Raw genomic sequence first — 24,394 nt, 5'->3', positions numbered from 1 at the left:
TCTACAATTTTCTGGAAAATGGGAAGTTACCTAGAAGAAGTGCTCCCTTGGTGCTTAAAAGCTTAGCCAAGGAGCAGGTGCCGAGCACGAAGGAGGAACCATCTCCACATTGTTCAAGTGAAGCTCCGAGGCCTGCTAGGAAAGAAAGATGGGAGCAACACATGTACAGCATTCAGAGTTCCCACTTTTGCTTGGCCAGCAACCCCCCCAAAACAGGAAGCCATGCTTAAAATAGGTGACAGGCGTGGTGAGAGGTTGTGCGTTGCAGCTGCAGAGATATTCCTGCTTCATGGCAATATTGTACCATCCTCTCAGTTACAGGTTGCCCTCAGTTAGCAACCCTAATTGGGACTGGAAACTCCGTGGCTAAATGGCAATGTCGTAAAACAAAATACTCGCATGTCCGTGTGGATTTACAATGGCAATTCTGGCAGTTCCAGTTGCAGTCTTTTAAGTGCATAGTGCACAGTCGTTAAGTGCCAGGTAAGGACCATGACTTGTGTTTTCCTGAAGGCTTCCCCATTGACTTTGCTTGTCAGAAGCTGGCAGTGAAGGTCACAAATAGCAATCATGTGGGATGCTGAATCTATCGTAAATGTGATTTAGCCACCAAGTGCCCAAATGGCAATTACCTGCGACTATGGGGACACTGAGATGGTCATAACTTTGAGGATAAGTGTTTTTGTTCAGCACCATGTTCACGTCAAATGGTCACAGAAGGAGTGGTAACTAAGTGAGGACTGCATGTATTAGGTCGATACATTTTTAATCATAGTGTCAACTTCAAAAGGCATCAGGCCTGTCGCAGCCAACTTTCTGTTTCTCAGGTTGCCACACATTATGGGAAAGTGGAAGAGGCTGGAATGCAGACCAGACAAAACAATCTACTATCCCGTGGGAACCAAGGTCATTCCAACTGATGTTGACCAGCGATGGGAAGAGGCTGCCAAGGAGACACCAGAACACCTACTGGGAGGGAGTTATCCATTCTTTAATTATGCTGAATGTGGGAAATAGTCAGAGCTGGTTTTGTTTTCAATCGTGCCAAAATGATGGACTTAATAAAACAGTTCTTTGAGAAAGTAAACAGTCTCAGATTTGCTGAATTGGTTGGGTTCATTAGTCGGAACCTTGACAGACGGGTTTAATGCTTTTTAGAAGAAAACTAAAATTGTGTTTAACAGTTGCTGCTCTAACTGCTGACTGGCAGGATGAAATTCCCGGGCGCAGTGAGATGGGGAATCATACAGTTCCCCCCTACATATATCAGTGTTAGTCTCCCTGTAGATTGGGCCTGACATTGGGCTGCGTCAAATTTGGGTGCGTCTTGGCCCCGCCCCTTTCATCGCTCAACAAGGTTCCATCCTTGTTTTTTCCTGGCTTCTGTTCCGAAGCTGCTCACTTCCAAAGGACCAATTCATAATTTAGGGAATTTGTTTGCAAAGATGTGATCAAAATGTTAAGTTCAGCCCCTTGACAATGCCAGATGCTTCTCTGTGCTGACTTTTCAGGAGGTTGAGTAACTGGGCCTTTTCCCCCGCCCTGCACACTTCCGTTTTTTTCTTCCCACCCTTCAAAGATTTTTGAAAGAGGGAACTTTAGCTGGTTCCCTTTTTTCCCCTTCACAAGCAACAGCGCCAACAGCTCGAGAGAGCAAAGCTGACAAGACCTCTTGAAGACTTCAAGGTATGGTGTGAGAAGCGTTTGCGGGGGTGGGGGGGCGTAAATAAGTCCCATATATCTTGTGGACTAGTGTCTTGAAAAGCTTTCCTCAGGTGGCAGCTAGAATAAACTGCTGGGGGCAAGTGGGAGTGCAGTTACTGTACAACAGAAGAGAATGGGAAAGCAAAACAACAGAACTGGTGGGTTGCAGTTTTAAAAGTTACACTGGATTAGATCCAGTCTCAACCTTTCAAGTTTAATGGGTGACTTAGGGTCGTTCACCATCTCTCAGATCAAGCCGTGGTGGCTCAGGCTGTAAGAAGCCTGTTATTAAAACCAGCTGCCTGCAATTACTGCAGGTTCTAGTCCCACCAGGTCCAAGGTTGACTCAGCCTTCCATCCTTTATAACAGGGGTGTCCAAACTTGGTCCCTTTAAGACTTTTGGACTTCAACTCCCAGAGTTCCTCAGCCAGCTTTGCTGGCTGAGGGACTCTGGGAGTTGAAGTCCAAAAGTCTTAAAGGGACCAAGTTTGGACACCCCTGCTTTATAAGGTAGGTAAAATGAGGACCCAGATTGTTGGGGGGGCAATAAATTGACTTTGTAAATATACAAATAGAATGAGACTATTGCCTTACACACTGTAAGGAGAAGGGCGGGATATAAATGTAAACAAAAAAAACAAAAACCTGCAGGAATTGGCAGGATTGTTATGAAGTTAAAACTACCACTATCAACCTGAGGTCTTAGAAGAAAAGTAGAATATAAAGTTGATTGCATATGTGAATAAATCATCACTCAACCACCCAATCTGCATTGTGGATGGTACCGCTTGACTCTATTTTCCCATAAAGGAGCTTCAACTTTACTTCCACAACAATTTTGTATGGCAGGTTATGGTGAGAGAAGTAGCCAGTGAGTTTCCATCGTTGAGGATGGCTTTGAAGCAAGGTCTCTCTGACCAGAGTTCAGATATTAAGCACCATTCCAGGCAGCTTATTTAATTAATTCCTCCCTCCCCGCCCCCATATCTTTCAACAAACTTGTGAGGTAATATGTGTTACAGAAGTAGTAACGAACTGACCCGAGAGTCAACTGTGATATTTGTGGCTTAATAGGAATTTGGATCTTTCTCGTCTTAGTTTAACCCGTTGAACAGTAACCCTTTCCATTCTGTTTCTGAAGGCAGAAATATTTCTGTTAACAAAATGTTAATTTGTACCGTGTTTCCCCGAAAATATGACCTACCCTGAAAGTAAGTCCTAGCTTGATTTTTACACATGCGTCCTATTCCCCCCACAAATAAGCCCTAATTAAGACCCTGCCCACTCCAGGGTGCACGGGTAAAAAGCTAGGGTGGGAATGGAGGGGTGGAGCTGCCCTACTCCTTACCTTCGGATAGTTGCAGCCAGGCCTTGCACACCTTGGCATCTGCCTTGCTGTCCCATTTGTTCTGCAGCTGGCAAGGCTTCTGGAGCTCTGTTATAGGCTGCAGAGGCCTTCAGGAAAGCTTTGCCAGCTATAGAAGAAGTTCCTGAAGGCCTTTGACAGTGAAAAGAAGGCAGGGGCGACATGCGCAAGTGAGGTGAGTCAGTGGATTACATCCCCCGAAAATAAGACCTGGTGCCCTTTTTGGTGGCAAAAGAAATATAAGACTGGGTCTTATTTTTGGGGAAACACGGTAAATTGTTCATTAGTAAAAGTGATGCTAGTTGGTTCACAGTGAAGGAGAGGCCAATGTATGAGAGGTGAACAGAGATGGCTTTGTCAGTAGTATAATTCTTAGTGAAACATGAATGCCCAGGAATGAAGAAAAGTGTGAGAAACACACTCCAGATCAGGGGTCTCCAACGTTGGCAACTTTAAGACTTGTGGACTTCAACTCCCAGTTGAAGTCCACAAGTTGCCAAGGTTGGAGACCCCTGCTCCAGATTACCCTGCCTTGACTCTCTTTGGTAGAAGATGGAGAGGTGATTTTCAAGATTCTGCTATTATGATCTAGATTAATAAACTTTTAGGAAGAGAGTCAGGTGGTGTAGTTCTGGTTGAGATGCAAAGCCAGATGGCTGATTTTGGGCCAGTCCTTCTCACTCAGCCCAAGGACGGAGACAAAACTACAGCAGAACCTCTGGTCACAAGCGCTTCTCACCATGACCAAATCAGGTTCCCACCAAAAAATTCACAATTTTTTTTCCCTGCGGCCAATTACCCCTTCAGTGCTAATTTTTTGTAAGTACCAAATTTCCAAAATTAGGTTCGGGTCACAATCAAATTGGGTTGCAAACAAAGTTATGGAACGAATTATGATCATGACCAGAGGTTCTACTGTACTTCCAAAAATTGCAGAACATGCCCAGATAATTGCCAGGGATTGAGACTGACTTGAGGGTGCAAATTTCATTTCAAAGTTCTAGTATTTGTTTCTTGACATTAATAGCAAAATGGAGTTTCTGTATTCAACAGCAATCGACTTTCCATTTATGCCTTTTATAGGCCTCCTAAAGACATCTGATTGATTTTCATTGGAATCTGAGGGCTGGGCTTAATGGATCGATCTAGATCAGTGCAGAGAAGAGCAACAAAGATGATTAGGGGACTGGAGATTAAAACATATAAAGAACGGTTGCTGGAACTAGATGTCTAGTCTTATGAAAAGAAGGACTAGGGGTGACATGATAGCAGTGTTCCAATATCTCAGAGGCTGCCACAAAGAAGAGGGAGTCAAGCTATTCTCCAAAGCACCTGAAGGCAGGATAAGAAGCAATGGGTGGAAACTAATCAAGGAGAGAAGCAACCTAGAACTAAGGAGAAATTTCCTGACAGTTAGAACAATTAATCAGTGGAACAACTTGCCTCCAGAAGTTGTAAATGCTCCAACAATGGAAGTTTTTAAGAGATTGGTGTAGAAAAGAGATTCATTTGTCTGAAGTGGTGTAGAGTTTCCTGCCTAAGCAGGGGGTTGGACTAGAAGATCTCCAAGGTCCCTTCCAATTCTATTATTCTATTCTATTCTTTCAAGCTTGTTAGCTATGTGAATCCACCTTATTCCCAGGCAGTCTATCTTTGAACGCCAATCTTGTGCTGGACCATTTTTGGAAATGCACGAAGATGTGTTTAATGGACTTTTGGTCTCATTCAGTTGAACAATCTTTACTAGCCACTGTGTGGTTTCCCCATATTCCTTTTTCTTAAATCATGAATTTTTAGCACTCCAAATCTTACAGATGTGATATAATAAATCTAAGTTTGCATCTCTGCCAAGAAATGGCCTCAAAGGGTGGAAGAAGCCTCTCCCTTTGCTGCCTATAATAGTGCTACCCACTGCATTTTTCACCACTTGAAATAATAATAATAATAATGCATGGAAAAGCAGCTTCAGCTAGAAAAAGCTTAGAAAAGCTTCCACACGGCAACCAATTGAGCCATGTGAACACAGTTACAAGATCTCTTGTAGAGTTGGCTTAATTGTTGTAAGAATCCTTACAAACAAATAAAATGATGAAAATTGAGACGGGCTCCTTGGTTGCCAAATCAAAACCATGATGCAGAAGGATCTAGCTTTTTTACCATGTTATTGCTGAGGCTGGAAAGAAATTTAGGAGAAGGATTTAGGTGCAAATTCATTAAAAATGTGTGTGTGTGTGTGTGTATATATATATATATATATATATATATATATATAAATATATATTGAACCAAAGTATGCATGAAGTGACATTCAGATATCCAAAATGTGTACAGTACTTTTTAAAATATTGCAGCACTCTTTTAAAAAAAAGAGAGAGCGTGAACATTCATATAGTATAACCTGAAAAAGCATAAAAAGGTAAAAGTTCCCCTCGCACATACGTGCTTGTCGTTGCCGACTCTAGGGGGCGGTGCTCATCTCCGTTTCAAAGCCAAAGAGCCAGCGCTGTCCGAAGACGTCGCCATGGTCATGTGGCCAGCATGACTAAATGCCAAAGGCGCACGGAACGCTGTTACCTTCCCACCAAAGGTGGTCCCTATTTTTTCTACTTGCATTTTTATGTGCTTTCGAAACTGCTAGGTTGGCAGAAGCTGGGATAAGTAACGGGAGCTCACCCCGTTACACGGCAGCACTAGGGATTCGAACCGCCGACCTTTCGATTGCAAAGTTCAACGTCCTAGCCCCTGAGCCACCGCGTCCCCTAAGAAAAAGCATTATATTGGGAAATTATTTTGTATGGGGAAAGTAGGGAAATCTGGCAAAATTGCAAAACTAACATATATACTTTTTGAGATGCTGGGCAAAAAAAAAACAACAACATTGGGGTGCTGACTTTTGTAAAAGACCCTCAGGTTTAGCAGAATTGCATAAATGAGGGAAAAAAGAGATGCAATTACGACAGCAAATTTGTAAACACGGGAATTAGGATAGATTAGAATTGACAGATTCACCCATTTGCCACATACATCCCTTCAATTTGCCTTTATGTATTGTAGGATGTGGGGCCTGCTCGCCACGCTGCTGTTTTTCCCCCTTGGCTGTCATGTGGATGCTACATGTCCCAGGACTGATTTTAGAAACTTCAGTGACACGCCGTGCCTCAATTTTAGTGGCCAGTTTCCTTCCTCTGAAGTCAATTTCAGTATATGGAAACAAGTGAAAGAGTTGGATCTGTCCAATAACGTCATCACAACGTTATCCGAATTGGAGTCTGCAAAAAAGCTGGAATCGTTGTTTCTTCACAAAAATAAACTGAAGAGACTTCCTTCCGACTTCTTTAACAAAACACCCAACTTGAAGGTCCTGAGTTTGGAGAAGAACCAGCTTGGCTCTCTATCCATTGCAGAGTCCTATCGGTGCCTGAAGGAGCTCCGCGTGGACTGTAAGTGCAGTGTGGCTAGAGGCATTGTGAATTATTGCCACAACTGCTCAAACCAAGGCATCAAATGCCAGTGCTTCACTTCTGAAAGACTGGATAATGTAACTGATTTCTACAAGGATAGGTGCTCTGCTAGCACTGGGTATGATCTCTACATTGGCATCATCATATCAATTTTGATTCTGCTCCTTTTGGCCATCCTGGTTTTCTTTGTAATCCGGTGGAAGAAAGGGGCCCCCATCAACCAAGGAAAACGATCTTCCAACACATCTGAAGGCGCTTCTGGACAATCAAGGTACGTCAGCCACTTACCTCAGCCAGGGAACGCATTTCAGGACACGGAGTTCCACGAAGACTATGAGAACGTCTTGAAAGACCAATCCAAGGGCAAAGTGGGCAAAGTGAAAAGCAGGCAAGGCAACCACCAGAGCCAGAAGGAGACCACCACCAACAGGTGAGAATTGGGAGGCATCATGTCTTGGGAAAGCACATTACGTCCGCACCAAATGAAAAAACAACAACAACAACCCTCATTGCTTTGCTTGGTGCTTGCAAAGGGATACCCTCCAGATAGAGTGGGGTGGGGGGTCATCATGGCCCATTTGGGGACAGGTTTTAAGAGTTTTAAAGAGTGAAGTGGATGCCTTAAGCAGCTTCAGTTTATTTATTCTAGGACAGGGGTCTCCAACCTTGGCCACTTTAAGCCTGGAGGACTTCAACTCCCAGAATTCCCCAGCCAGCAAAGCTGGCTGGGGAATTCTGGGAGTTGAAGTCTTCCAGGCTTAAAGTGGCCAAGGTTGGAGACCCCTGCTCTAGGATGCTGTAGTACCCTGTTTCCCCCAAAATAAGACATCCCCTGATAATAAGCCCAATCAGGCTTTTGAGCGCATGGCAGTAAGGCCAAGCGCTTATCTCAGGGTTCAAAAAAAATATAAGACAGGGTCTTATTTTCGAGGAAACACAGTAGTAGATTCTTGCACTACGGAGAGGATTGAATTAGACAGTCTCTGAGATGTCACCCAATCCTTACCTTCTGTGATTCTAGGATTTTGCCCACAAAAGCTCTCCAAGATCCTCAGTGCTTCTCCCTCCAAAACAAAGAAGCTGTCAAATTCTTCAAGCAATTCGGAATTGTTTGGAAGCCACCAGGGGTGGGCTTCAAAAATTTTAGCAAGGGATTCTCTGCCTGGTTGCTGGGTGGGGGTGGCCATCGTGGGGGTGGCAGGTGTGGAGCCATTTTTGCTCTTCCTGGGCTCCGGAGGTTTTCTCGAGCCTCTGGGAGGGCGAAAATGGCCAGAAATGGAACTTCTGATAGGCCTGTTTTTCGTCATCCCTGAGCCTCCATGTGCACTCTGCACTTACCTGCATCCAAAACAGGTTGCGTGGGGACTTCTGGGAGGGGCAGGGTGGGTGGGGCCAGCCAGGAGTGGGATTTGGGGGGGTCTCCAAACTGCACAGAATCTTAGCTAGCGGTTCTCCTGAACCCCTGCGAATCTCCCACTGGGGGCCACAGAGGAGATACCTTTCAGTATTCCTTCTGCAACTATTACGCTCTAAAACAACAGGTGTTCTTTTAGAAGGATGAAAAGGCATTTCATCTCACGAAGCAATATGTACCCAATTTAAACAGGACAATTACATTTTTCGGAGCAACGTAAGTTTATTAAAGACTTTAAAGCAGTGGGTTGGGTTTTTTTTTTAATCTTGGCCACGTTAAGATGTGTGGACTTCAACTCCCAGAATTCCCCAGCTAGCTCAAAATTGAAAAGCGCTGCATTAAACCAATTGGTCTCCCCCAAACAAATGCAACATAGAGACCCAAGGTACCCCTAACTGACCCTTTCTTAAGAGTCAAAGGCACACAACTTCGTTTTCACAGCTCATTCCAGTTGTGTAGAAGAAATAAAAGGGGACTTCTATAGCTGCCTCTTGGTCCAGTCAGCTGCCCCCCGAATGTTTAAAAAAATTAAAAGAAAAAGAAAAATATATGTTAAAAGCAGCATCAGTTCCCTGTTTGTCAGAGAACTGGAATTGAACTTCTCTTTTGTTATGTTCTGTGTGATCCAGATTGATGCCCTTTTGGTCATATAATCCTGCAGCTATCTATGATTCTGGGTCATATACAACTGTTGCTTGACTTGTGCGTTGTGACTTTAGCACAAACAAAGCCCAATTCTGGTTTGAAATCTGGAAACAGCATGAGGAATAAAAGGATGGGGGTGGGGGGGTTGTTTTATTTTAAATTGCTTTTCATCAAGGCTCAGATAGTAGCAATTGAGGTATCTTTTTAACCTGAACTTCCCCCTTTCTGAATTCCTGTTTACATAAGGGAAGTTTCAATTTTCATTTCAGAAATAGATTGTGCATACTGTAGTTTGCTCCATTTTTTCAGTTAATTTGCAATTCCTTTTTTCCTAATATTCCCTATGGGTGCCTAGATAAAACACTACAAAAAGGCAGTGGTAATTTGAAGGTACATATAACTGCATCATCATTTTTTGTGTGTGTTATGCATCTTATTGATGCACAAATAATGGTAAAAGATCATCATTAAAGTACAATCTTGATGTGGGATGATGAGATCGCCTTTTCGCAGTGACCTATCATAGCACAAAAAGACGAGATGAGATGAAAATACAGATAGCCCCCATCTTACGACCACAAATGAGCCCAAATTTTTGGTGGCTAAGCTAAGCAAGTCAGTTATTAAGTGAATGATGCAGTCATTAAGTGAATGACTTCCCCCGTTAACTTTGCTTATCAGAAGCCAGATGGGAAAGTTGGAAATGGTGATCACATGACACCGGGACAGTGCAAATGTCATAAATACATGCTAGTTGCCAAGTGCCCGAATTTTGATCACATGACCATGGAGATCCTGCAACTAGTCATACCATACGTCACTTTTGTTCAGTGGCCTTGTAACTTCAAACAGTCACCAAACGAACGGTTGTAAGTTGAGGACTACCTGTAACCCAAAGGGTCTGAAAACCTGCAGAAAATTAAATTTTCCAATACCTTCTTCAAATTAATTTTTGTGAAAAAGAGAGGCGATTTTCTAGCATGAGAATATCTACATGACGTTTTCCAATATTAAATAATCCAGTACTGTAGCATTCAATGAAAATTCATCATTCAGAATAGGTCTTCTCTATTTATTTATTTATTTATTTATTTATTTTTATTTTATTTATTTATTTGCCAATCATACATGAGATAACTGGTAAAAGTATAAACATAATTTGGATACACGAAAAGAGTATGTAAAAAGGAATATTATGACAGGGACAGTAGACATGCAGGTGCACTTATGCACGCCCCTTACAGACCTCTTAGGAATGGGGTGAGGTCAACAATAGACAGTTTAAGCTTAAAGTTTAAGCTTAAAGTTTTACCTGTCTGTTTTTGGTTTAGTTAAAAAAAATCTTTGTAAACAAATTCACCATGATGCATTGACTTGCTAACCTTATCAAGATGGACAGCAAAAATTGTTTTGCAGTGGGCAGAACCGAGAACTTTGAATACAGTAAAGTAGAGAGTTATTTCTCGGGCTTCCTGAAATGCCTATGTGAGTACAGGAAGTCTCTCTTTTTCAAAAAACACAAGACTGCAATAAATTTGCTGGGTTTCTTAATTCTTGGCAATTCCCATTTCCCCCCCTAACCATCTGCTGTAACAAAGTACTCATATTCTCCCATTTTTCTTGATCTGTAGATTTTTTTTAAAAAACTTCATCATTCAGTGGTCATTCAATTCTGCATTTCATAGCAAGGTCCTGAGGAAATTTACCAACTTGCATAATGTAGATCAGTATTTCTTAACAGCAGTTTTAAAATATGTGAACTTCATCTCCCAGAATTCCCCAGCTAGCATGCTGGCTGGGGAATTCTGGGAATTGAAGTCCACATGTCTTTTTGAGGTTTAGAATCATTGGTCTAGATTACCCAGTTGATATGGCCAGGAACTCGATTAGGCAATTTGGGCCTATTCCTTTTATGTTTTGGATGGGAATCCTCATCAGCTTCAGTTAGTTTGTCCTGTGGCAGGGGGTTGTGGGATTTGTAATCCAAAATATCTGAAGCACATGTAGTATTCAGCCAGTTCAGGCCAGTTTGCTGGAGCCGGTAGCGGAAATCGCGGGTGATCCCCTCCCCCCAGCTCTATGCCATCCTATTTAGCCACATTTTTGAGGCCGAACCCATATATGGAAGGCATGTGTGTGAGGAAAGTGAATACATGGAAGGCTGGGCGCATGTGCGGAAAGCAGACACATGAGCGAACCGGGCACATGTGTGCACAAAGCAAGTGCATGTGCAGTGAATCGGTAGTAACATAATCTGAAACCCTCCGCTGATGATATTTTGGCCAGTAACCCCATATAACTGGCTTTCATGTAGTCTTCTCTAATCCAAGAATCTCCTTCCTCTTCCTGTTGAGAGATTGGTCAATTTCACCAAATTTCCAAATACCCATAAACACAATCTGAATGAGATTGAGTTAAGAGCAGTGGTGGGATTCAAATAATTTAACAACCGGTTCTCTGCCCTAATGACCAGCTGGGTAGGTGTGGCTCAATGTTCATGTGACTGGGTGGGCGAGGCTAACTCAACGTCACTCACGTCAAGGGCGCTTCACCTTAGCTGTTACAATGTAATAAGGGTTAACCAGAGAGGCAGTTTCTGTAAGCAGGACGATAAAGATTAGGCTAGAAACATCAGAATGTTTCCTTCCTGCCTTCCTTACAGGATTAGCCCTGTAAAGTGGAAAAAAATGAAATAAGATTTCTTCCAACAACCAATTCTCCAAGCTGCTTAGAAAGTTAACAACCGGTTCTCCCGAATAGGTGTGAACTGGCTGAATCCCACCACTGGTTAAGAGATATATCAAGGCAAAAGAGGACATATAAACACATCTTGTTTTTAGAACAGGAGATGACTTTTCTTCTCTGGGTTTATTTTACTCCAGTGGGGTCAATCAAATTAAAAACAGAAATGAAAAAGAAGAGCCCAATAAAAGGTAATAAAAGGACAGATGGTAGAACAACTGACTTAAGGATGGAGGAACTGAAAGAGAAATTCATCTGTAGCTTCTGCTAGAATAGGATTAGATTAGAAGGAAGAGGCAAGGACAAGGTTTGGGAACCCATGATCCTCCAGGACTGATTTCACACCACACATTACGTTTTCAAACTAAATTACTTTAACCCAATACTGCCACCCTGTAGCATGCTTTGCCCAAACAAGTATGTCATATTATGGCTGAACATAATGGGGTGGTTCAGGCTACATTTTAGGATTGTTCGGTTCCTAGTAGATCACTCAGTTTATAGACCCACAAACTACTAAACACCCCATTTTAGTCTAATGTAGGATGTTGTATGAACCCAGCCAACAAATCCCAATTTACCTCAGTCGTCTTAGGGCTTCTGGGAACTGTAGTTCAGCAACACCTGGCAGGCCACTACCGTAGTTGTCCTTTCCTACTACAGAATATAGAAATGCTTCAATTTAACAGCAACATTCACGAAAGCAATGTCTTCCTCTGTTTAGTCTGCAGGATAAACAAGGGAGTGAAATCCCAGAAGAGAGGGGGGAAATTGCTGATAGGATCTTGGGCTGAGGACAGAGATGGTAGGGAGGGGTCTGGAAAGGACCCGGCTATGCACTCCCCTTTGCTGCTTCTGCCATTTAAGTTGCTTTACCTTTTTTTCCGATAAAACTTCATAACTATCACAATATCAAAAGTTATGTATAATATTAGATAAACACACTATTCCTAAGAAGGTTGTAGCAGGGGTGAAATCCACTTACCTTCGCTACCGGTTCGCAAATGTGAGCGGGCGCCTCCTCCACACTTGAACAGAGCCTTCTGCGCATGCGCAGAGGATCAAAAATGGGATGGGATGACATCCGGACGGGTGGGCGGAGTTTCCCACCACCGCCATTACCGGTTCGCCTGAGCCGCATAGAACCTCCAGAATTTCACTACTGGGTTGTAGGTACATAGATGGACAGCTGGATAGAGCTATGGGGCACGTGACTTTCTAAGGAATTACAAGCAATTTAGAGGGGAATGTAATCTTTAAAAAAAAAAAGGCTGTTCAGGATATGTAGGCAAAACAAGTTTGTGATGGGCTGCTATACAAATTTGAAATATCTGGGGATGCATAGACTAAAATGTAATAGTTGAGGTAAAGGTATTAAGCAAAGTTCATTACAATTTTTTTTTAATTGAAGTTTATACAAAAATTTTCAACCCCCCTTCCCCCCACCCACTCCATCCCCTCCCCCCTCCCCCCAAAACCACCCTCCTCCCTCCCCCGCCCCCGACTTCCCAGAACAAACACAAAGTATAGTTCAAAAGAAAAAACAATCATTCGCTAAATTTTCCCTAACACAAATTATAATCCTCCCCTTCTTCTCAAATCCTAACTTCCCCCATACAAATCAAAGATAAATACATCCTAATATTCAAAAGCAATCTGATATCTCTTAATCTGATATCTATTTTGCGTATATTCAATCCATTTTTTCCATTCAGTTAGATATTTTTCTTGTGTAGTGTCTTTCAAAAAGGCTGAGATTTTAGCCATCTCAGCCAAATTAGCAACTTTCAATATCCATTCTTCTATTGTACTCTTTTTTCTTCCAGTATTGTCCTATCAGTAGTCTTGCCGCTGTTGTTAAATTTAAAATCAATTTAGTCGCAAAGTTCATTACATCTTATAAGCAAAGTTCATTACATCTCAAAGACTCACATAAGGGTGGATTGATTTCTGGACACACCCTAACTGCAATGAAATCATTTATTGTATAAATGGCAGAGTTGCACAATTTCATGAATCGTTTTAGAGACTCGTGGCAACGCAATGTTTGAGAATTTCTGGGGAAGTTAAATTAAGATTTATTTATTTATTTATTTATTTATTTATTTATTTATTTATTTATTAAACTTTTATACCGCCCTTCTCCCGAAGGACTCAGGGCGGTGTACAGCCTTCATTTAAAACAGTTAATATACATATTAAAATAACAATTAAAAAGCTTATTCAATAAAAGGCCGAAATTAAAACCGTCCAATTGACCATATAAAATACCGAGTAAAATTACCATTAAAAATTTAAAATTTAAAATTTAGAATTTAAAAATCAGGCCAGTCCCGCTTGTATAAATAAATAAGTTTTCAGTTCCCGGCGAAAGGTCCGAAGGTCAGGCAATTGGCGTAAACCGGGGGGAAGTTCGTTCCAGAGGGTAGGTGCTCCCACAGAGAAGGACCTTCCCCTGGGGGCCGCCAGCCGACACTGCTTGGCGGACGGCACCCTGAGAAGATCCTCTCTGTGAGAGCATACGGGTCGGTGGGAGGCATGTGGAAACAGCAGGCGGTCCCGTAAGTACCCGGGCCCTAAGCCATGGAGCGCTTTGAAGGTGGTAACCAAAACCTTGAAGCGCACCCGGAAGACCACAGGTAGCCAGTGCAGACTGCGCAGGAGTGGTGTTACCCGGGAGCAACGTGGTGCTCCCTCAATCACCCGCGCAGCTGCATTCTGGACTAACTGAAGTCTCTGAGTACACTTCAGGGGTAGCCCCATGTAGAGAGCATTGCAATAATCCAGTCGAGAAGTGACGAGAGCATGAGTGACCGTGCATAAGGCATCCCGGTCAAGAAAGGGGCGCAACTGGCGGACCAGGCGAACCTGGTAAAAAGCTCTCCTGGAGACGGCCGTCAGGTGATCTTCAAACGACAGCCGTCCATCCAGGAGAACACCCAAGTTGCGCACCCTTTCCGTTGGGGCCAGTGACTCGCCCCCAACAGTCAGCCGCGATGGTGGTCCCAACAGACATTAACATAGACTGCAGTATTTGACATACACACACACACACAGACAAACAGGCAGACACACAGACATCCTTGGATACGTTTGGGTTGTAAGGATCAGTGGAAATCCTACACAGAGTGGCTGTGTGATGCCATTTATTTATAAAATAAAGAAATCCATCTGGAAGGAGCCCTCTTAAAGTTGTGCTGCACATCATCCACCCTTTTCCTAGAAGTCTACATTCTTCGTATGCTGAAAGAAAAATTGTTTTCAGCGTTTTCTAAGATGGGAGATGGGATGGGAGAGGAGAATTTCCTTTAAGATGCTCAAGTTTGTAGTATATTTTTTTTAATTGGTCTGTGCGCTTGGCCTCCCTGTTGACTGCAACCTAATTTCTCCAGGGCTTCCATTAAATCACAAAAAACAACAAGAAGAGGGACACCCCCCCCTCCTTTGAGGCTACTCCAGCGAGCTTTAGAGAGATGGAAATGTGTGTGTGAGAGGAAACTATAACGTCAACAGTCAAGTCAGCTCAAAAATGTGTCAAGACAAATTCAAATTAAGTTGCCAGGTTCCCTGAGAAAAAGGTAGCCTTTACTGCAGTGGAAGACCACTTGACAAATTGCACCACGCAGTATTACAGGAAGTCCTCAACTTATGACCGCAGATGAAACCTGAAATTCTGTCGTTAAGTTACATAGCTGTTAAGTGAGTTACCACATGTCCATGCCCAGTTTTACCACCTTCTTTGTCACAGTCATTAAGTGAATCCTGCTTTCCCCACTGACTTTGCTTGTTAGAAGCTGTCTGGGAAGACTGTGAATGGCAGTCGTTTGACTATGGGAACACTGCAACCATTGTTAAGTGCAAGGGCTGGTCATAAATTAAAGGCAGTCCTTAACTTATGACCACAATTGAGCCCAACATTTCCATTGCTAAGCAAGACAATTATTAATCTTTTTGCCCCGTTTTATGACCTTTCTTGCCAGTGTTGTTAAGTAAATCATTGCAGTTGTTAAGTGAATCATTTTATCATTAAACAAATCTGGCTTCCCCTCCTTGATTTTGCTTGTCGGAAGTCAGCTGGGAAGGTCATAAATGGTGATCACATGACCCCAGGACAGTGTGACTGTCATGAACACATGCCATCGCCAAGGGTCAGAATTTGATCACATGACCATGGGGACGCTGAAACGGTTATAAGGGGGGGAAAAGTCATAAGTTATTCTTTTCAGTGCCTGTAGTTTTGAACAGTCTCTAAATAAAGAGTTGTAAATTGAGAATTACTTGTACTTCCAAACTTTAAATGAATGACCGAATGAATGGCTATATGAATGATCGTAAGTTAATCAATCAATCAATCAATCACGGTAAAGCTGGAAGGGACCTTGGAGGTCTTCTAGCCCAAACCCCCTGCTCAAGCAGGAGATCGTATACCATTTACCAAGTTAAGGACTACCTATGAACAGAAAGAGATTTAGTCTTTCTCCATTTGTTAAGAAAAAGCAGGTCAGAGTTTCATGTTCCCATTTTTCACCAGTTGACCTCTCATTCTTCTTCTCTAGATTAGAAAAACAAGATTGGGTGACTTAGGGTCAGCCCTTCCAAGAAATTGAGACAGGAAACCAAAACCATGAGAATTCACACTACAGGTAGTTCTCGACTTATGACTGCAATTGAGGTCAACATTTCTGTTGCTAAGTCAGACATTTGTCAAGTGAGCTTTGCCCCATTTTATGATCTTTCTTGCCATAGTTGTTAAGAGAACCACTGCAGTTGTTATTTTAGTAACACGGTTGTTAAGTGAATCTGGCTTCCCCATTGACTTTGTGCTTGTCAGAAGCTCGGCAAAGATGATCTCATGACCTCCCTAGACACTGCAACCATCATAAATATGAGTTAGTTGTCAAGCATCTGTATTTTGATCATGTGACCATGAAGATGCTGCAATTGGTTGTAAGTGTAATTGAAAGTGTCATATCAATTTTTTCAGTGTTGTTGTAACTTCGAACAGTCACCAAATGAACTGTTGTAAGTCAAGGACTGAAAGCACCTCTCTTCTCCCTTGCCTTTACTTCCCAGAGAACAAGGGGAACCTTCTGAGATGCTTTCCATACCCCCATTTCTCCTATGGGCTGAGATGTCTCTTGTCTGTAACAGTAACAGTAACAGAGTTGGAAGGGACCTTGGAAGTCATCTAGTCCAGGGGTCTGCAAACTTGGCTCTTTTAAGACTTGTGGACTTCAACTGGCAAAGCTGGCTGAGGAACTCTGGGAGTTGAAGTCCACAAGTCTTAAAAAAGCCAAGTTTGCAGACCCCTGATCTAGTCCAACCAGTGGTGGGATGCTGCCGGTTTTACAACTGGTCCGGTGATCATACGCTTCGCATATGCAGCGCGTGCACAATTTTACAAATACTAACCTTCTGTGTTACCACGTGGGAATAACACAGTCGAGGCGCGGCAATCCGCTCTGCCGCGCCAATCAGCTGAGAAGATGAAGGTAGGTAAAGCGCAAGGGCTGGTGGGCAGGCCGACCTGATCGTTGGAGCGAACCGGTTCCCTCCCAGCTGATCGTCGGAGCTACCGGTTTGCCCGAACTGGTCTGAACTGATAGAATCCCACCCCTGAGTCCAACCCCTTGCTCTCACAAGAGACCTATACTATTTCTGATAAATGACTACCCAGTTCCTTCTTAAAAGCTTCCAGTGGTGGGGCACCCACAACTTCTGGAGGCAAGCTGTTCCACTGATTCTCACTGTTAGGAATTTTCTCCTTAGCACTAGGTTGCTTCTCTCCTTGGTTAGTTTCCATCCATTGTTTCTTGTCTTGCCTTCTGGTGCTTTGAAGAATCGGTTGACCCCTTCCTCCTTGTGGCAGCCCTTCAAGTATTGGAAGACTGATACCATGTCACCCCTGGTCCTTCTTTTCACTATACTAAGCAGACCCAGTTCCTGCAATAGTGCTTCGTATGTTCTAGGTCCCTAATCATTTTTGCTGCTCTTCTCTGAACTCTTTCCAGAGTCTCAGTTGGCCCGACTCTGATAGTTGACTTGGCTGCAGCTCTTCCTCCTGAACCCCAAGGTTCTTCTCACAGCCCATTACAGTTAGAAATGCCCATTGCAAACATTCGTCTTACAAAGCTTTTTTTTAAAGAGTCATTGAGCTGTGCCAGGTCATGTGTTTCTCAGCTTTTTCTCTTAACTAATTTCCCGTTGGGCAATCTCTCCCTCTCTCTCTCTTCCTCCTCCCACCCCCTTTTTCTCTGCTTTGAGTAATAGCCAGGAAAAGAAATGGAGAAAGTCCCCAATGAAACCCTGCGCCTTGTTCCCAGCAGCAACTTCCTGGGCAGAAATGTGCTTCTTCAGTTGTGCTTAAAATAGTCCACCACAGAGGATTTTCAGAGGAAAAAGGATTTTCAGAGGATTTCCCCTTCTGCTGTCTGAATCATTAGGGCCAGCTTCCCCATTCGATATAATGGGTGGCCATTACAGGTATTCCTCAGCTTACAACCAAAACTGAGTCCAAGCTTTTTGTTGCTAAGCAAAGTAGTGCTTAAGTGAGCTTTGCCCCATTTTACAAATTTTTCCAATCTCTCCTGCCGCCATTGTTAAGTGAATCACTGCGGTTGTTAAATTAATAACATGGTTGTTAAATGAATCTGGCTTCCCCATTGACTTCGATTATCAGAAGGTCGCAAAATGTGATCCCGTGACCCCGGGGCACAGCAACCGTTATAAATAGATGCCAGTTGCCAACAGTCCGAAATTTGATCATGTGACCACAGGGACGCTAAAATGGTTGTCAGTGTGAAAAACGGGCGTAAGTCATTGTTTTCAGTGCTGTTGTAACTTCAAAAGGTCACTAAACAGATGTTTTTAGTCGAGAACTAGTTGTACAGACCAGGGGTGAAATGCTTCCGGTTCGGACCAGATCGCCTGATCTGGTACTGATGGCGGTGGGTGGTTCAGAGAACCGGTAGCAAAAATCCCTCCCTCCCCCACCTATGCCCAGCTGAGCCGCACGATCATCAGAAGGTTTTTTTTAAACTTTTAAAAGCATTTTTTCTTCGGCTGAAAAAATGCTTTTAAAAGTAAAAAAAAAAGCCTCTGATGATCACGCGGCTCAGTTGGGATCATCAGAGGCTTTTAAAAACATTTTTTCTACAACCTCTTTGGCCAAAGAGGTTGTAGAAAAAAATATTTTAAAAGGCTCTTCTGACGATCCCAGCTGAGTTGCCTGATCATCAGAGCCTTTTAAAAGCATTTTTTTACAACCTCTTCGGCCAAAGAGGTTGTAGAAAAAATGCTTTTAAAAGTAAAAAAAAAAAGTTGGCCACGCCCATCCAGTCACATTACCCCACCACCACCAAGGCACGCTGTTCTGTCTCCTTCTTCAGACCCACGAGCTGGCCTTCAGCCAGTGGATTCATGGCTCTTATCAGTCCTGGCAGAGAAATCGCAGCTGTCTACCAAAGTTCAAACAAATGACTCACGTAGCAAGACTTTCAGCTCTTTTTGAAACGGATCAGCTAAACTTTGCTTCCCGTGGAGTGAGAGCAGTCCCAAAGCTCCTTATATATCCTGTGGGGTGGGGCTCTTGCCCCACCCTTCCTTTTGATGACGCCGCCCCTCTAATCTTCTGAAGTGCGGGTCAAGCCAAGCTTGATTATTATTATCAGCTGGGTCTAAAGGCGTAGCCTGGGGAAGGGAGGAATCAGGGGATGACGGCCTCATTATGTCCTCCGACTGGTCTGGTTCTGGCTCCTGGAGCCGAGCCAAAGGAATTGGTGCTCCTGAGGTAAGCCTTATCCGGCCCTTCCCCCTCACTCTCGGAGTCACTTTCGGGCATGAGGCCAGGTTCGGGGGCTGGAGTCACAACACATGCCCACAGAACCGGTAGTAACAAATTTTACATTTCACCCCTGGTACAGTCCCAATGCATCTGGAGGCTGAGACAGGCCGGGAAAAGTGGAATGAGAAGAACTATCTTTAAGCAGAAAAATGGCATTGTATTTCAAATGTCTGCCTCTCATTGAATTGGACCGTTTTCATGCCTTTCATGCCAGTGGCATCAGACTGGACTCTGTAGCAAGCAAAATATTAACATAACGTAACATTGCAATAGTGGTGAATATCTGTAGCTCGGGTGTAGGATGAGGGTGAAGGCTCGTTCTCCGAGCTCATGGGTTGGTTTCTGAACGTTTCGTTATCAGGCTAGGTAACATCTTCAGCAAAGTTTGTGGAGTTATGTTAACATAGCATAGAATAGAATAGAACAGTGATGGCGAACCTTTTCGGCACTGAATGCCCAAACCAGAATGTGCGTGCCAGGGCCCCGGAAACTCGGACACCAGCTGGCTGGTGCGCATGCGCGTGATGGCCACCTGGTCGTTCGGTTTCCGGTGCGCACATGCACTCCAGCCAGCTGGTTTTCGCGTGTGCCGGAGCCAGAAGAGCAGCTGGCGACAGCGTGCGTGCCCACAGAGAGGGCTCTGTGTGCCACCTCTGGCACATATGCCATAGGTTTGTCATCATGGGAATAGAATACCAGAGTTGGAAGGAACCTCGGAGGTCTTCTAGTCCAACCCCCTGCTTAGGCAGGAAACCTGAAATAACCATTTCAGACAAATGGTTATCCAATATCTTCTTAAAAACTTCCAGTGTTGGAGCATTCACAACTTCTGGAGGCAAGTTGTTCCACTGATTAATTGTTCTAACTGTAAGGAAATTTCTCCTTAGTTCTAAGTTGCTTCTCTCCTTGATTAGCCCCGTGGTGCAATGAAGGTGAGGGCTGGCATGCGCCGGCCAAGGTGGGATCCCAAGGCCTCCGAGTAGAGGGTGCACCAACGGCCCATCTCACCTGCTCCGTCGGGGAGGTGGAGCGTGAGCGCGCTTGCTAGGACCCGAAAGATGGTGAACTATGCCTGGGCAGGGCATAGCATAACATAGCATAGCATAGCATAGCATAGCATAGCATAGCATAGCATAGCATAGCATAGCATAGCGTACAGAGGTGGGTTTCAGCAGGTTCTGGAGAACCGGTAGCTGAAATGTTGAGTAGTTCGGAGAACCGGTAGTAAAAATGCTGACTGGCCCTGCTCCCATCTATTCTCTGCCTCCTGAATCCCAGCTGATGGGGAGGAAATGGGGATTTTGCCGTATCCTTCCCCTGAAGTGGGGTGGGAATGGAGATTTTACAGTATCCGTCCCCTGCCATACCCACCAAGCCATGCCCACCAAGCTATGCCACACCCATAGAACCGGTAGTAAAAAATTTTGAAACCCACCACTGATAGCATAGCATAGCATAGCATAACATAAGATAAGATAACATAAGATAACATAACATAACATAACAATGTGATTTGTTAGAATTCTTCATAATTAGGGTGTGCCTGTCAAACACTATTAGTCATGGAACTTTTCTGTATAGGAACAGTCTTCTTCTGACAATACATTTTTGGAGTGAAAATACTAGATTAGACAGGGCTTTTTTATTTGAACTAGTGGGCCTCTTATATTTTTATCCCTGTCCTAAATGTCAAAAACTTGCCTTAAAAACAGATTTGGCTTCCGAAAGAGTTTCCTCCATCGCCTACCCCTCCGGTGAAAGCACTTGATATGTCTTCAACTAAAATCACCCGCAAGATCGTTTAGCCCTTCCTGGCATGGATCCAGGTTATCTGAGGAACCGTCTGGCCCTGATGGGAGTAGCCCGCTCCACTCCACTTGTTTCAGTGGGAAGGGCCTACTTCGGCCAAAGAATTTTGGCTGGCCTGGTCCAGGAGAAAACCCTTGGCTCTGCTACTTGGCCTGGGACCTCAACAGAGGACTGCTACATTGGGGTGGGGAGGGGCACCAGATAGAGAAGATTCCCCAGGCTGCCTGACATCTTGGTGTTTAACTTTTGAATTTTTCCTTAATTTTATTTATTTTTTAGTATTTGTTTGTTTTTTGTTTTTTTTGTTTACATTTATACCCCGCCCTTCTCCGAAGACTCAGGGCGGCTTACAGTGTATAAGGCAATAGTCTCATTCTATTTGTATATTTTTTACAAAGTCAACTTATTGCCCCCCCAACAATCTGGGTCCTCATTTTACCTACCTTATAAAGGATGGAAGGCTGAGTCAACCTTGTGTTTGACTTTTATAGCTGCTCATCTCAGCAAAACAACTCTGGGCGGCTCTTAATTTAAAACATGTATTACAATTAAAATCTTACAAACACCCTAAAGCAATAAAAACAGTAAAAAGCATTAAGACAGTAAAAACATTAAAACGTCTAATTCGAAATATATACAAAGCAAGGCGTCCGGTCTGTTAATGATATAGCCAGGAGGTGGGGCCCTTGGTGCATGTAATGCCCCAGACTTGGTTGCACAGCCGGATTTTTAAAGCTTTACGGAAAAACTTTAAGTTTTTATTATATTATAAGCCATCGAAAGTCGCTGTGTCACTGACGTGGACAGTTAGGAATTTAATAAATAATAATCGTTGCAAAACTTGAAACACCTATTTAAATACAGGCAGACACTAAATAAAAGAAATCCATATACACGCAAAGAAATAATTAGCTTTTCATGAACACCATAATGCTTTCTGAACATATGTTGTCTCTCTCCATTATTTTTAAATGAGGGTGAAGCACCTTTCCACTTTTTGGGAAATGTGTGAAGCATTTCTCCATGATGAATTGCAGATGGCAAGCTTCAAAATGGGATAAAAATGCATTTCTTGTCATTAGCAGAGGAAGGAGGATAATTTGGAAACTAATTAGTCCTGCAGGGAGCTTAAAGGTGAGATAAGTTGGAATATACTATATATCTTCCAAGTATGCGTAGAATCCATCAGAAAAAAACTTCCACCTCTCAATAGGGAGGTAGGTGGGTAGGTAGATAGATAGAGAGAGAGAGACAGACAGACAGACAGACAGCCAGCAGTAGCACTTAGACAAGATACCGCTTCACAGTGCTTTACAGCCTTCTCTAAGCGGTTCACAGAGTCAGCCTATTGTCCCCAACAATCTGGGTCCTCATTTTACCGACCTTGGAAGGATGAATGGCTGAGTCAATCTTGAGCCGGTGAGATTCGAACTGCCAAACTGCAGGCAGCAGTTAAAAATGTTTTATGATACTTGTCAGAGAGGGAAAAGAAAGCAGACTCAATGGTTGATAGTGGTTATTTCACAAGAATCTTTCTGAACAACTGTACATTGTACAAGTTTCTTTAAATTTAAATATTAATGGCTTCACAGAGAGCTTCATTTTCTTGGCCATTCTGGTTTGTTTGTTTTTTTACATTACTCACTAATTTGAATGCAAAGAAGTTGATTTCTCTGTATCATGAGTCATTTGACCTAGGGCCAATGTTTTTCAACAAGCTGGTTGGGAAATTCTAGGAGTTGAAGTCCACACATCTTAAAAGTTCTACACTGCTCTAAAGACTCCTTACTTCATAATGTGATTTAACATCTCTTTGTATTATGTTTTTAATATTAATTGCAGTTTTTATTCTATGTCTAGCCTGAGCTTAGTTACAGGTGCATAATGAATACATTTGCTATTATAACAGCTCCCTTAAACACCCTCAAAATGATCCCCAAAGGAAAATAAACAGTTTAAAACAATAATACATACTGTATCGGATCAAAAATGATAGGAGGATCAAAATGATTCCATGGGGGGGGGGACATGATAATAATCTCTTTTGTTTGGGGGATTTTGGGCCCTCAGGTTTCCATCGAAAGGTGAGAACAGCGATTCTGCTGAAGGCCATCAGCCCGTCTACGCCAATACTCAGGAATTATATTACAACTATAGTGGAAAATCTATCCCGGAAGCAGTAGATGATGTCTACATTATTCCAGACCAGTGATACCTCTTGGCTCCATAAACACTGCTATGACCAAGGATGACCCAAAACATATCCTGGGCCTTTCCTGTTGCAATGCCTGTTCTCAGAACACCATACCTCAATTCATTTGGCCCCAACTTGCAGGCATTTTGTAAATCCCTGAAGAGCTAGATGGGACCTACAGGCTGGGTGAGACCATCACTGTGGCTTTCTTTGGCATGGTTATGGTGATGTGGTGGAATGGATTGTCTTCAGGCGCCATTATGTTATCTTCTCATTGCTTCATTCATTAGGTTTGTTTTGTTGATTTGGATTACCTATGTTTTCTATCTATGAGGTAGGAGACCTTCTCTGCTCTTGCCCCACACTTTAAGGCATGTTAATCAGAGGTGGGTTTCAGCAGGTTCTGACCAGTTCTGGAGAACCGGTAGTGGAAATTTTGAGTAGTTCGGAGAACCAGTAGTAAAAATTCTGATTGGCCCCACCCCCATCTATTCTCTGCCTCTCAAGTCCCAGCTGATCGGGAGGAAATGGAGATTTTGCAGTATCCTTCCCCTGCCACGCTCACCAAGCCACATCCACCAAGCCATGCCACGTCCACCAAGCCACACCCACAGAACCGGTAGTAAAAAAATTTGAAACCCACCACTGAGGGTCCCAGAGGCAAGAGGAGCCCCAATACTTCTGGTTTTTTGGATGAGGGTTAAGACCTAGCCCTGCCAATGAGCATGGGAGTCTAAAAGGATGATACAGCCCTAGGGAAAGGAGTTGGCTTGGGGACACTCCTTCCACCTTGTTAACCTGAATTCTTTAAACTTTGGTTTTCTCTTTTAACGTGTAAATGTTCAACTTGTTCTTAATTTTGTTTTTAACCGTGTTTTTAACCATGTGTTTAGATTGATTTATGATGTGGTGATAAACTGTCCAGAGTGACTTATGGTATAGAAATGTAGTAAATGTAAATAAATAAACAAATACAATAAATGAACAAATGGTCATTTTGTGATGGTATTTCACTTTTCTGAGGAATCAGTTTGGTACAGTGTGCTGGCCTAGAAACCAGGAGGCTGGAGTTCTAGTTCTGCCTTAGGCATGAAAGCCAACTGGGTGACTTTGGGCCAATCACCAGGAGACTGTGAGTTATAATCCCGTTTTAGGCACGAATGTCAGCTAGATGTGATCTTGGGTCAGTCACTGTCTCTCAGCCCAACCCACCTC

The 24,394-nt window shown here is 43.2% G+C and overlaps 1 protein-coding gene across 2 annotated transcripts; it reads left to right on the top strand.

Moving 5' to 3' along the window:
* The first annotated feature begins 1,602 nt into the window (after window positions 1-1,602).
* On the top strand, window positions 1,603-24,394 carry LRRC25 (leucine rich repeat containing 25). Of its 2 annotated transcripts, none has more exons than XM_058163273.1 (3): window positions 1,603-1,686; window positions 6,126-6,962; window positions 23,056-24,389. In XM_058163273.1, exons 2-3 carry the CDS (start codon window positions 6,127-6,129, stop codon window positions 23,195-23,197), a joined length of 978 nt encoding a protein of 325 aa, XP_058019256.1. In that variant the 5' UTR covers window positions 1,603-1,686; window position 6,126; the 3' UTR covers window positions 23,198-24,389. The 2 variants fall into 2 exon arrangements, with proteins under 2 accessions (XP_058019256.1, XP_058019255.1); XM_058163272.1 differs by lacking the exon at window positions 1,603-1,686 and adding an exon at window positions 5,539-5,658 and having other exon boundaries at window positions 23,056-24,394.

This window comes from Ahaetulla prasina, chromosome 1, assembly GCF_028640845.1.
Source record: "Ahaetulla prasina isolate Xishuangbanna chromosome 1, ASM2864084v1, whole genome shotgun sequence".
Lineage (NCBI taxonomy): Eukaryota > Metazoa > Chordata > Lepidosauria > Squamata > Colubridae > Ahaetulla > Ahaetulla prasina.
The sequence above is the reverse complement of the archived record's forward strand: the minus strand, read 5'-3'. Positions and strand labels throughout refer to the sequence as shown.